Source organism: Myotis brandtii, unplaced genomic scaffold, assembly GCF_000412655.1.
Source record: "Myotis brandtii unplaced genomic scaffold, ASM41265v1 scaffold240, whole genome shotgun sequence".
Lineage (NCBI taxonomy): Eukaryota > Metazoa > Chordata > Mammalia > Chiroptera > Vespertilionidae > Myotis > Myotis brandtii.
In genome coordinates this window covers 1611373-1624250 of record NW_005359064.1, presented here as the reverse complement: position 1 = coordinate 1624250, position 12878 = coordinate 1611373, and the positions used below count along the sequence as shown (strand labels likewise).

The following is a 12878-nucleotide window of genomic DNA, read 5'->3' as shown; positions in this document are numbered from 1 at the left end:
AAAACTGAGTTTGTAAAGCATTCATTATGCCTTTTATTTTAAAGTCAGGTATTTGTGAGGTGTTTTAAATTGGAACGAAAGGGTGAGTGATATCCTAAGATTACCTCTAACTAATGGAAGGTTAAAACTATGACTAAAGGTTGCTTGAGCCCTGGCTGGTGTGGCTCAGTTGGTCGGGCGTCGTCCCATGCACTGAAAGGTTGATTCCTGGTCAGGGTACATGCCTGTGTTGTCAGTTCCATTTCAGGTAGGGGGCATGCAGGAGGCAGACGATTGATGTTTTACTATCAGTGGATGTTTCTCTCTCTCCCTCTCCTTTCCTGTCTCTCTCTCAAAATCAATTAAAAAATAAAAATAAATTAAAGATGCTTGAACTTGCCTGGATTACCCAGCCCTCGAGATTCAAATCTATTTCACACCCTCTTACTAGATGCCTGTACTTTTACATGTCAGTGTGATAGAATAATGTATAGTAGTGATATACTTAATGATTATAATTTACTGACAGAACACAAAGTGAGAGACTATAGAAAGCTGAGACATGGGGGAAATGACTTAAATATAAACTTTATTACCATACTATTAAAATGACTGTTAAAACTAGTTGAATGCCAAGTAACAACATGTTAGCTAATATTTTTCTGTCTTTCCATCTTACTATAGAGAAGACTGAAAAAAACCTTTGTTTTAAGAAAACAAATTTAATTACATAAACTAAGAAATTTTACAAGTAAATAAGCCTCAGAACATATTTTAAAAATCTCTATTCTTCATAACGAATGCAGTATCCTTTTCAGGAGATTGGGAAAGAAGAAAAACGAGATCCTCACACCAACCTTTTAGACAGCATTTGTAGCTTTTCAGTTTTCGAAAATACATTTAACTTCTCACTTTTCAGGAGAAAATTCCAGGCAAACTTAACATATGACATTTAGGATCTCAAAAACCTAACTTTAAATCAAGAGAGCAAAAATATATGGTAATCATTTGCTTTATGACTATTAAGAAAAAATGGAAACAATTAATTTCCATGTGTAAATAATTATAATAGTCACATGTAGTGCACCAAGTAATTCATCTTTCCTATTCAATTTACATGTCTTTTAAAATCACACTATTGAATAATATTTGGTCATAAACATATTTGAAAAAGTATACTTTAATTTTTTGACAGCAAGCAAACTGTGGTTAGGATGAATGTTTCAAAATATAAAACACATTTCTAAAGTGCTTTGAACCTAAGTATTGGAAATACAAAAGAAAACAAAACAACTCAAAATGTAATTCTCTGTGATGAATCAAGGATCACAGAAAAAATTACTCCATTTAAAAATGTTCAGCAGAATCTTTCCAAGACACTTAAAAAGAAATCTTTTCCGCTAGCTGTTTTAGTTGTGAGGATATAAATGAATCCACCATAACCAGAAAGAGGCTAAAGTCAAGATAAAGGTAATGCCTTAACATTTTTTAGATATTTATTTGATTTATAAATATTTTAAAAAATATTTACTAGAATACAAGGAAAAAACACCCAAATTCCTCCCATTTTGGTAAATTCCTATGCATTTCTAAGAAAATAATGATTGTATACTGTCCTATGCTAAAAAAAAATAAGCAATTCCCTATTATATCTGTCAACATAATTTAGTGGCTGCATAATAGGACTTAAGTTCCTGACCCACACCTTGCCCATGTTCTCACCCTTTATCATTACCTTCAAAGACTTCATTATCTTCCATTTTACTATTATTTCAAGGTCTCCCATTTACTAAATTAAAAAAAAAGGTTGTGTTGAGATGTTGAATTTTCTATTTGGAAAATTTGACTATTTATATGTTTTACTAACCTCACTATAACTAAACTTGAGTACTGCTCAGTTGAATGGAACATGTGATCACAAAGTTCACAGGAGTCCAAAAAAGACTGACTCAATGCTTCCATTTATTTACTGAACCACCTCCCCAAGTTCCTAACAGGGTTTTATTTTATCACTAACAGGCAATGTGCTAAGTGTTTTAAATGCAGTATCTTGAATCTCAAAGAGTCCTAATAAGATAGTTATTTGATTTTTCAAGGAAGGTTATGACATTTGTATATCATTCAATTAGTAACTGGCTAAGGTTTGACCCAAGTTTTGGTTTGATATGTCTGTTTTTGGAATGAGATATATGAAACATTTTTTTTTATTAATTTAGCATTTCAATAATTATTGTTACTACTTTCTTAGAGAGAATGAGCCCGCAATTAAATTTAGATAATCCTTTAGGTTGTTTAATTAATAGTATTATATAATTCATTCTCAGTACCTGAATACAATTAGAACTGCTATTGCCCAAGTTTAATCATTGTTTGTAAAGGTAAAGTATCATTGGTCAAGAGCTGCAAAACCAGAGTTGGAATTTAATGGTTAATTCTTCTGTTGCTTTAGTCAGTTAATGACCATATCACCTGCTTCCCTAGTCTGCAATTCTCAGAAAAAGTGTGGCCGTTGCTCATGGTGCTGGTACCGATGAAAAGGCTGAGGGAATGGGTTACTGATTCATTTGAGTTCACGCAAATGAGGCTCTGACATCAGGTCTTCTGACTCAAAGTTGTTCTGACTACCACTGCTCTTACATGTGAGAGCCAGCGTAATAATGAAATAAGACATCTGTTCTCTGTGTGAAGGGCTATACTAAATGTTCCTTACAGTTGGGTAATCGCACTGTTCAATAATTTTATAATGGAAAAAACAAAAACTTTATACTAAATGGAAAACAAAATTTTATACATTTGGGCTATCCCATATTACCAGCATGGGTATCTACAGAATTCGGCAAGATCCTCAAAAAGCTTATATGAAATGAAAATCTGGCAGGATGTAAAATTTTGAGAAAGAGCCTAATCATTTAAAAATGTATTTCACTACATTTTAATTAGAAAAAACCTCCAATATGACATAGAATTTCAAATTTTTGAATGCCAAAAGACAGAGGTTTTATTTATTTATTTAGTTAATCCTCACCCGAGGATTTTTTTTTCATTGATTTTTAGAGAGAGTGGAAGGGAGGGTGAGAGACAGAGAAACATTGATGTGAGAGAGACACATTGATTGGTTGTTTCCCGCACCTGCCCCAACTGGGCCGGGGATCAAGCCTGCAACCAAGGTACAGACCCTTGACCAGAATCGAACCTGGGACCTGTCAGTCTTCTGGCCGACTCTCTAACCACAGAGCAAAACCAGCTAAGGCTTAACATAACTATTTAATCAACTTTAACAGAAAATCTTATTCAAGGTTCTGGTGAGATCTTAATCCTCTATGCAAAATAAATGGGGGAGGGGGACTATCATTCACCTAAGACTAAGACTAGACTGTAAGAGTAGAAATTTATTTTATGAACTTCCAAATTTCTAGGCTAGAGATGGAAATTAATACATTGAGGAAGAATCTTATTTGCAACATATAACACTGAGTCTCATTTTGTCAGTCATAAAAAGGAAGTGGTATTGTTGGGTTTACCCTTATAAACTTTGGTATCCAAGTGAGATAATGGCTATCAAAATGCTTTTGTGACTCAGCAATCCCTCTCGTAGATATTTACTTGAGAGAAATGAAACATGTTCACACAAAGACCCATATGTGAAAGTATATATCAACTTTATTCATAATCACCAAAAACTGGAAACAACCCAATGTCCATCAACCAGTAAATGAATAAACAAATTATGGTACAGCCATACAATAGACTACAACTCAGCAATACAAAGAAAAGAAATACCTGAAACACACAATAATGTGGATGAACCTAAAAAGCATTATACTAGATGAAAGAAATCTGAGAAAAACAAAAGGCTACGTACTGTACGATTTTATTTAAATGACATTCTGGAAAAAGTGAAACTATAGAGACAAAAATCCAATCAGTGGTAGCCAGGCACTGAGGCTGTGGAGGGGCTAGTTTTGACTACATAGGAGCACGAGGTAACTTGTAAAAGTGATGAAAATATTCCCTCTCTTGACTATATAGAGCATATGTTTGTCAAAAATCATAGAGAAAATTGTATGTAATTATATCTCAATAAATCTGACCCCCCAACATGCACTGGGAAATCAGGGAACACCTTATTTCACCTTTGAAAGACCAGAATGGTATACTATGGTACATAAATTTATTATTTTAATAAACCAGAATTGAAAAATATAAAGCACTATTTAAATGTAAGCTGATATTAAAGAAAGCAATACTGAAGATAGTTCTAACTTTGAAATCATATTCCTCTATTTATTTATTTATTTAAAAAATATATCTTATTGATTTTACAGAGAGGAAGGGAGGGATAGAGAGTTAGAAACATCAATGAGAGGGAGATATTGATCAGCTTCCTCCTGCATGCCCCCCACTGGGGATGAGCCCACAACCAAGGTTAATGCCCTTGCCAGAATCAAACTCCAGACCCTTCAGTCCACAGCCAACACTCTATCCACTGAATCAAACCGGTTAGGGCTATTTTATTTTTAAGCTAAAACTATATTTCTTTTAACTAACATAAATACTGTACTTTCTTTTTATAAAGAAGCATAAAATAATGCTAATAAAAAATGCAGAACAGAAAAGTTATATATATAATATAGTTGTTAAAATCACCTCAACGTAGAATTAAAATCTGGAAAGTACTATATTGAAATATTAAGAGTAATCTGTGCTTGTAAAACATAACTATGAATGATTTACTTTTTTCTATTTCTATGCATTCTGTAAATTTTTTAAAATTATGAAAAATTTTTATAATGGCAAATAAACATTTAATTTATTTGAGTAGTATGATTTAAGAGCCAGATTAATGTCTGTACAATTATGAAAACATATACTAAAAACACAAACTGAGGTTCTTAAATACTAAATTAAGTAAACTCTAAATATTTATAATATCTTGATTAGAAAAAAAAAAAAAAAGGCCCCGGGAATGTAAGAACAAAGCTAGTTAGTAAATGCATATTGCGTAAGCATCAGTAATCAAGGAAGCATTAGGTTGTACCTATGCTGATAATACTTACACATTTTCTTAGATCAAATGGGTATTTAAAAACAAATATATAAAACAAAACATCTTCAAACAATTAGCCTTTATTCAAAAGAATAAACATAATGATATTATGCTAGGTTACAACAAATATATTTTAACATATTAATACTCTTTAAGGCAGTGGTTCTCAACCTTCCTAATGTCGCGACCCTTTAATACAGTTCCTCATGTTGTGGTGACCCCCAACCATAAAATTATTTTCGTTGCTACTTCATAACTGTAATTTTGCTACTGTTATGAATCATAATGTAAACATCTGATATGCAGGATGTATTTTCATTGTTACAGATTGAACATAATTAAAGCATAGTGATTAATCACAAAAACAATATGTAATTATATATGTGTTTTCCTATGGTCTTAGGCAACCCTTGTGAAAGGGTCGTTCGACCTCCAAAGGGGTCGCGACCCACAGGTTGGCAACCCACAGGTTGGCGACCCACAGGTTGAGAACCGCTGCTTTAAGGAGACCATCAGACAAAACTTTCAAACTGAACAAAAATATCTCAGCTGAATCTTATTATCATGTTGTTCTTTATAAATTTCAACTGGTTGGTAAACTTTTGTTCTGAAAATAATATAAACTTAAGTGAAACACTACTGAGAACAGTAGTGTTCTCTGTGAGCTAAATAAATCAGCATACGAGTTCATGTATATACATGAACTTCCAACATATGTTAAATAGCACCCATTTCTTACATAAACCTAGTAATAAAATTTTAAACCTTAATTTACTGTATAAGTTCCCCAACAAATTTCTTTAAAATACTCCCATTGGGGTAAGGTGGAGGTAGGTACAGATAAGACTTGACTAGCTATTTGTGAATCACTGTTGAAGCTGAGTGATAGTTTAATGGGGGATTATTTGACTATTTATTTTTTCTATTTTATACTTGAAAATTTCTCCCTGTTTTATATTTGAAAATGTCCATGTCTTCCAATGAAATCCTAATTTTTGTTTTAATATAATAATTTAACAAGTGAAACAGCCAGTGAAAATAAATTTGTCTCTACTTACAAATTTTAGCAGCTATTCTAACTGCATTACACATTTGAAGGGAAACAATGACTTATTCTTCTCTTAAATTACATCAGGCCTAATTCATTACTTTTGGACATTAATTCAAAGATTTTCACGAGGTGTTAACAGAAGCAAAAGAGGACAAAAATGAGTTAGAGCCACAACTTTTATGAGCAGGAAGTAAAATGAAGAGGAAAAAAACACTATAAGAAATAAGGTAATGTTTTTAAGAGAAAAAAGGAAACACTGTATATTATAAACCAAAATATTACTAGTATTAGTGACAAACCAAGATAATGTAGCAAGAAAATAATGTAGGATTTAATTAGCACTGATTAAGGAAAAAGGAAGAGAAAGTTAATTTTTTTTGTTTACTGTGATTAAGAAAGTCCTTAAGTTATCTGAACTATTTATATTTTTAACCTAAGACAAAAATACATTTAAAAAATTATAATTATTAATAAACTATTTTGATATCCCAACTTATTTCAATAAATCTAAGATTTATTTAATAGTTAAATAAGTTTTTAGAATAAAAAAGCAGACTGTTGATTTAGTACATGAAAGTGCTAAGTAAACACTCAGATAAAATAAATAATAAAATAATACATCAACAATCTCTGAACCTAAGTTTGAATATTTTCATTAAATATAATGTTTACATCATCCTAAATATGACCCTAAATATTTGCCAAAAGTACTCACAAGTCAATTAGGGTTTTGTGGGGTTTTTTTAGTTCTTAATACAAAAATGGATCTTGAGTTCTGAGGTAAAAGCATAATATTGGTCCAAATTTTATATTCTTTTCCCACAGCAGAAGAAAAAAATAGAAAGATCTTGTTAAAAGGAAAATCCTATATTACCATTTTTTTTCCTGACATAGGAAAACTAAACCACTCATTATATCAGCAAGGAAATACACCATGATGACAATTTTACTTTCTTGATGTTTAAAGTTAGATTTCTTTCCTGTCAGAAGTACAAAATAAATATTTATGTAGGGACTACCCTTATTTGTAGCAACTGGTAGGAGTGGCAGGAATGACTGTGCTGCTTGTGACCATGCTGGTAAAAATATTTACATAACTATGAGCTTCCAGGGAAATTTTTTTATATTTAGTTATTTCAAGAGTTGCAGAGAGCTCAATATAAACAAATGTTCTAGCTTATCCTCACAGTACATCATTTCAACACTACAGATGCTGTTTAAACCAAACCAAAATAACAAAAGGAAAATCTAAATTCCCTCTAGGATGTAGGAAGTAATATCTTTCTTTAAACTTTAATAGCATTGCCTTTCCTAAAGTATTCTCCAATGTTCATTTTTGTACATATTCTTGTTCTGTAAGTGTAAGGAGAGAAGCTATTATTATCATCTAAAATGTCAATATGCCTTGTACTTTGATGAATATAAAAGCAAAATTTTAATAACTTACTATGTGCAATGGAAAGCAAAACTCCAGCAATTCATAACACTCTTTTTTAATTCTTTAATCCTCACCCGAGGATATGTTGATTGATTTTAGAAAGACAGGAAGGGACACACAGAGAGAGAAACATTGATGTGAGAGAGAGAAACGCCCCACCAGGGATTAAACCTGCAACCCAGGAATGTGCCCTGACCAGGAATGGAACCCACAACTTTCCCGTGTATGGGACGATGCTTCAACCAACTGAACCACACTGGCAATTCTTAATCTTTCAGAGCATCAACCACCTTGAGAACCTCCTGAAAGCTATGGACTTTTTTCCTTTTTCATACTGTACATATACAATTTTTGATTCTGAGGATGCCATAAACCTTTAAGAGATCCAAGGACCCCACTTAACAATCCTTGCTACATGAAACACCAATAGCCAAATTGTTCTTCAATTGAAAAAAAACAGGAATGGAAGAGGGCATCAAAGTTCAAGTTTCTATCAGTCCTGTTAGGCTACCCTCCACACTAGAGCAAAAGACAAGAATAGGGATCTACTGTCCACCTGCCCACTCCAACCACAGCAATAAAACCAGCCAATCAAAGAAACACACCAAAAACTTCTGCTCAGGAAAATGATCAGTCTCAGAGCAGAAGGGCTTCCCTGCCCCTCGAGTGAAACCCTCCAGTCTGTGTCCGTCAGCCCTGCCCACATATAGTCTCCCAACCACGCTTTGAATGCCTCATTCTTAACTATAATGGACAACTAAATAAAAATTGTGGAAGGCCTGCCACACCAGAGACATTAAAAGAAAAAATAATCTTGGAAGAAATATAAATACAGGTAACAGAATAAATTTCCAGTAAGTATCTTCAGGGATACTTGATGAGAAAAAAGTGCATTAAAAAACAAGTGAAAGTTTTAATCTCTTCCCATCCCTTCCACCCAACTCCCCTCTGTGCCATGCATTCATGCCTCTGGACCTATTTTTGTTCATTAGATCCCACATATAACTGAGATCATGTGATATTTGTCTTTCTCTAACTGGCTTATTTTGCTTAGCATAATAATCTCCAGGTCCATCCATGCTGTCACAAAGGGTAAGAGATCCTCTTTTTTAACAGATGGGTAGTGTTCCACTGTGTAAATGTACCAAAGGTTTTTTTAATCCACTCATCTACTAATGAAGCACTTGGACTGTTTCCAGATCTTAGCTATAGTAGCAGCTTTATTTTTATACTAGAGGCCTGGTGCACAAAATTCGTGCACTGGGGTGGGGTGGGGGGTCTCCTGCAGCCCAGTCTGCACCCTCTCCAATCCGGGATCCATCGGGGGATGTCCAACTGCTGGTTTAGGCCCCAGATCGGGCCTAAACCAGCAGCCGGACATCCCTCTTACAATCCAGGACTGCTGGCTCCCAACCGCTCGCCTGCCTGCCTGCCTGCCTGCCTGCCTACCTAATTGCCCCTAACCGCTTCTGCCTGCCAGCCTGATCACCCCCTAACCACGCCCCTGCCAGCCTGATCAACACCTAACTGCTCCCCTGCCAGCCCGATTGCCCCTAACTGCCCTCCCTTGCTGGCCCAGTCGCCCCCAACTGCCCTCTCCTGCCAGCCTGGTCACCCACAACTGCCCTCCCCTGCCGGCCATCTTGTGGTGGCCATCTTGTAGGCCTGGTCGCCCCCAACTGCCCTCCCCTGCAGGCCTGGTTGTCCCCAACTGCCCTCCCCTGCAGGCCTGGTTGCCCCCAATTGCCCTCCCCTGCCGGCCCGGTCCCCCTCAACTGCCCTCCCCTGCAGGGCTGGTCCCCCCCAACTGCCCTCCCCTGCCAGCCTGGTTGCCCCTAACTGCCTTCCCCTGCCGGCCATCTTGTGGTGGCTATCTTTTGACCACATGGGGGTGGCCATCTTGTGCGAGGGTGTGATGGTCAATTTGCATATTACCTCTTTAGTATATAGGATGTCTTTTATTAATTTCAGAGAGGAAAGGAGAGGGAGATAGAAACGTCAATATTGAGAGAGAATCACTGATCAGCTGCCTCCTGCATGCCCTCCACTGGGGATCAAGCCTGCAACCCGGGCATGTGCCCTGACCAGGAATTGAACTGTAATCTCCTGATTCTTAGGTCGACGCTCAACCACTGAGCCACACCAGCCAGGCAAGCTTTATGTTTAATTGCCCAAACCTAGAAGCAACGAAGATGAATCTTAATAGGTGAATGGATAAACAAATTGTGGTACATCCAAAAAATGGAATATAGCTCTGGCTGATTTGGCTCAGTGGTTAGAGCATTGGACTGCCAAATGAAGGGTCACAGGTTTGATTCCCGGTCAAAGGCACATACCTCTTTGGGGCAATCTATCGAGGAGCCCCAGATGGGTGGGCGAGGCCTACCTCTTTGGGGAGATTGATTGCGGGGCTCCTGCACTGTGAGAGGGCACAGGCCAGGCTGGGGGGACCCTCCCCCCCAACTGAGTGCACAAATTTTGTGCACCAGGCCTCTAGTTTGACCATAAAAGAATGAAGTGCTGATACCTGCTATAACATGCATGAATCTTGAAAACATTATGTTCAATAACATAAGATAGACATAAAAGACAACATTATTATATGATTCCATTCATATTAAATGTACAGAATAGGCATATAAAGACATAGAAAGTAGATTACTAGTAGCCTAGAGGTGGGGAAGAAGAAATGGGGAGTGACTGCTAATGGGTATGAGGTTTCTTTTTAGGGTGATGGAAATGTTCTAAAATTACATTATGGTGATGGATGCATAACTCTGAATACACCAAAATACTTTGAATTATACATTTAAATCAGTGAAATTTATAATATTAGAATTATGTATCTCAATAAAGCTGTTTAAAAAAATCTAAGACAGAACATTTGATCACAGACTCATATTAATCAGAGTTTCAATAAGATATTATATGTAAAAATAATAAAAGGGAATGTTCTAGTTTTCATTATTTGAACTAATGGAAATTACAGACCTCTGAGAGTCAAAAAATAATTTGGAATTTAAGTGAATTTCCACCTAAACATGAATATAGTAATTGTTATGAGACTTTATTTCTATAATGAACAACGAAGCTACATTGCAACAACTGGGAAGTGAGCACAGATTCCCCATCTGACCATAGCACAAAGCTGGAATTAATGTACAGACTCTAAAATTTTCAGCAAGCATAAGCCTAAGCAGATATGCCATATCAAAACTTCCATGTATAAAATTAGGTGATATTAAAGCATTAATGGTAATTTTAAAATTGCTAATAGCTATGTGTTAAAGAGTTCTTATCTTTAAGAGATGGGTATTAGAATTATGGCAAAATAGTATCAGGGATTTGCTTGAAATTAAAACAGAACCGCAGGGTCAGGGTAGAGGAATAGAGAAAACAAGGGTAACCATGAGTTAATGATTGCTGCAACTGTTGATTGTAATTGTTATTATACTCTCATCTTTTCTATTTGTGCTTGAAAATGTTCATAGTAAAAAAATTAAAAACCAACCACTCAACTAACAAACTTTTCTATTAAATGTTTTGGTTTTAAATGCAAAGTAAGAGTAAACAGAATTGAGATGGTGGCAAACTACATTCACATAAAGGCCATGCTTCCTAGAATTTCAATAATTAATGAAAAGAACCAAACTGTCAGAATTAAGCACAAAATGCCTCTGATCTATAAAAATCATTATTACTTCTAGTACAAACACACAATTGCTCTTATGTCAGCGTTATAGCCAAGAGGTAGCTGAATCATACTTACATAGAATTCTAGTATGTGTGGTTACTGAATTTCTTAGCCAACAGCCAATAATTAGAAGGGAGGCTAATAAACACACACACAAAGAGCATAAGACTGCTGATGATCTAATAGGATGGAAAAGAGAGAACAGCTATATAAGACATGAAGTTCACCACTAATGAACACAACTTTATGAAGAGTAATAACCAGTATGATTAGGGGAAAGGCCACAGGCTTTGGAGTCAAACACAGACCCACATTCTATAGCCACTTACTAGCTATGTGAACCGAGCCAAATTACTTAACCTCACTTTTCTCTTGAAATGAGAAAATGACAATGGTAGCTACATTACTAGGCTTGCTTTGATGACTAAAAAAGATAATTATCATGTATCTTGGAAGCTGATTTCCCAATCCCAGATAACAACTTGCTTGCACCCCTGTAAGGAACCCTAAGCCAAAACCACCCAGATCAACTGCTCCAGATTCCCAATCCTAAGAAACTACATGAGCCCTAGCTGGTTTGGCTCAGTGGCTAGAGCATCGGCCTGGAGACTGAAGGGTCCTGAGTTCGATTCTGGTCAAGGGCACATGCCTGGGTTGTGGGCTCAATCCCCAGTAGGGGGCATGCAGGAGGCAGCCGATCAATGATTCTCTCTCAACATTGATGTTTTTATCTCTCCCTCTCCCTTCCTCTCTGAAATCAATAAAGATATATTTTAAAAAAGAGAAGAAAAAGAAACTGCATGAAATAATAAATGTCTACTAAATGAAGTTGCTACATTTGGAGGTAATTTCTTACATAGAATAGACAACTAATACATTACGTCTAGCGTACAATTTGTCTATTATTTGACTAGCTAAATTTCCCCCCTAAATATAGTTAGTCTCTTTGCTATGTAAACTAGAGTATACAAGAGAAACCCTTTAATTCCTCTGAACAGAGTGCTCATCACCTTGTAACAGCATGTTTATAAAGCTGGATATTATTTTTAGTACTGAACCTCTTGAATCTAACCTTGCTTGTATACAAGTGAACTAAGGGGGCAAAAACCCAGACCACTGTGTCTGTCATAACTCCGTACCTCATCTCTCACCTAATACACTGAATTACATGTACACTCTATATTTGTATATCTGTGCTCTATCTCTGCTCTACAATACACTTTAATATTAATAATAATACTCTTAGTCCTACCTGAATGAGGCATTTGCTCACATCACTAGCACAGAGTGCTTTGTTACAACTCAGGGACACAGGGATCCATGTCAGGAACACCAAGATGGCTAGAGTAAGCATAACAACAGAATGTGACTTCATGTTTCTTCAAAGACAATCAGTAATTCCCAGGAAGCTAAACCAAAACAAACAACAAACAAAAAACTTTAATTCAAAGGCAAGTGCTAGGGTAAAAACAAAATACAAAAGTGAAAAACAACACAAATAAACCAAACTCATTGTGTTAGAAGACTTTCGAGGGATCATTTAAAGGCCACTCAATGAAAGATTAAACATGAAAAAACACCCTACAATTTTATATAATAATGTCTTGTTGGCCATCTTCAAAGATTTAGAATACTTAAATTTCTCAGACTACCTAGAAACAGTGACTGT

General features: G+C 35.7%; 1 protein-coding gene across 1 annotated transcript in view; it reads right to left on the bottom strand.

Moving 5' to 3' along the window:
• Positions 1 to 12878, bottom strand: part of TWSG1 (twisted gastrulation BMP signaling modulator 1) — a 30140-nt gene that overhangs the window by 16329 nt on the left and 933 nt on the right. The window contains exon 2 of the mRNA XM_005866895.2: positions 12462 to 12618. Within this exon, the coding sequence (XP_005866957.1) occupies positions 12462 to 12584 (123 nt within the window). The 5' untranslated portion in view covers positions 12585 to 12618. The remainder of the gene's footprint in view (positions 1 to 12461; positions 12619 to 12878) is intronic.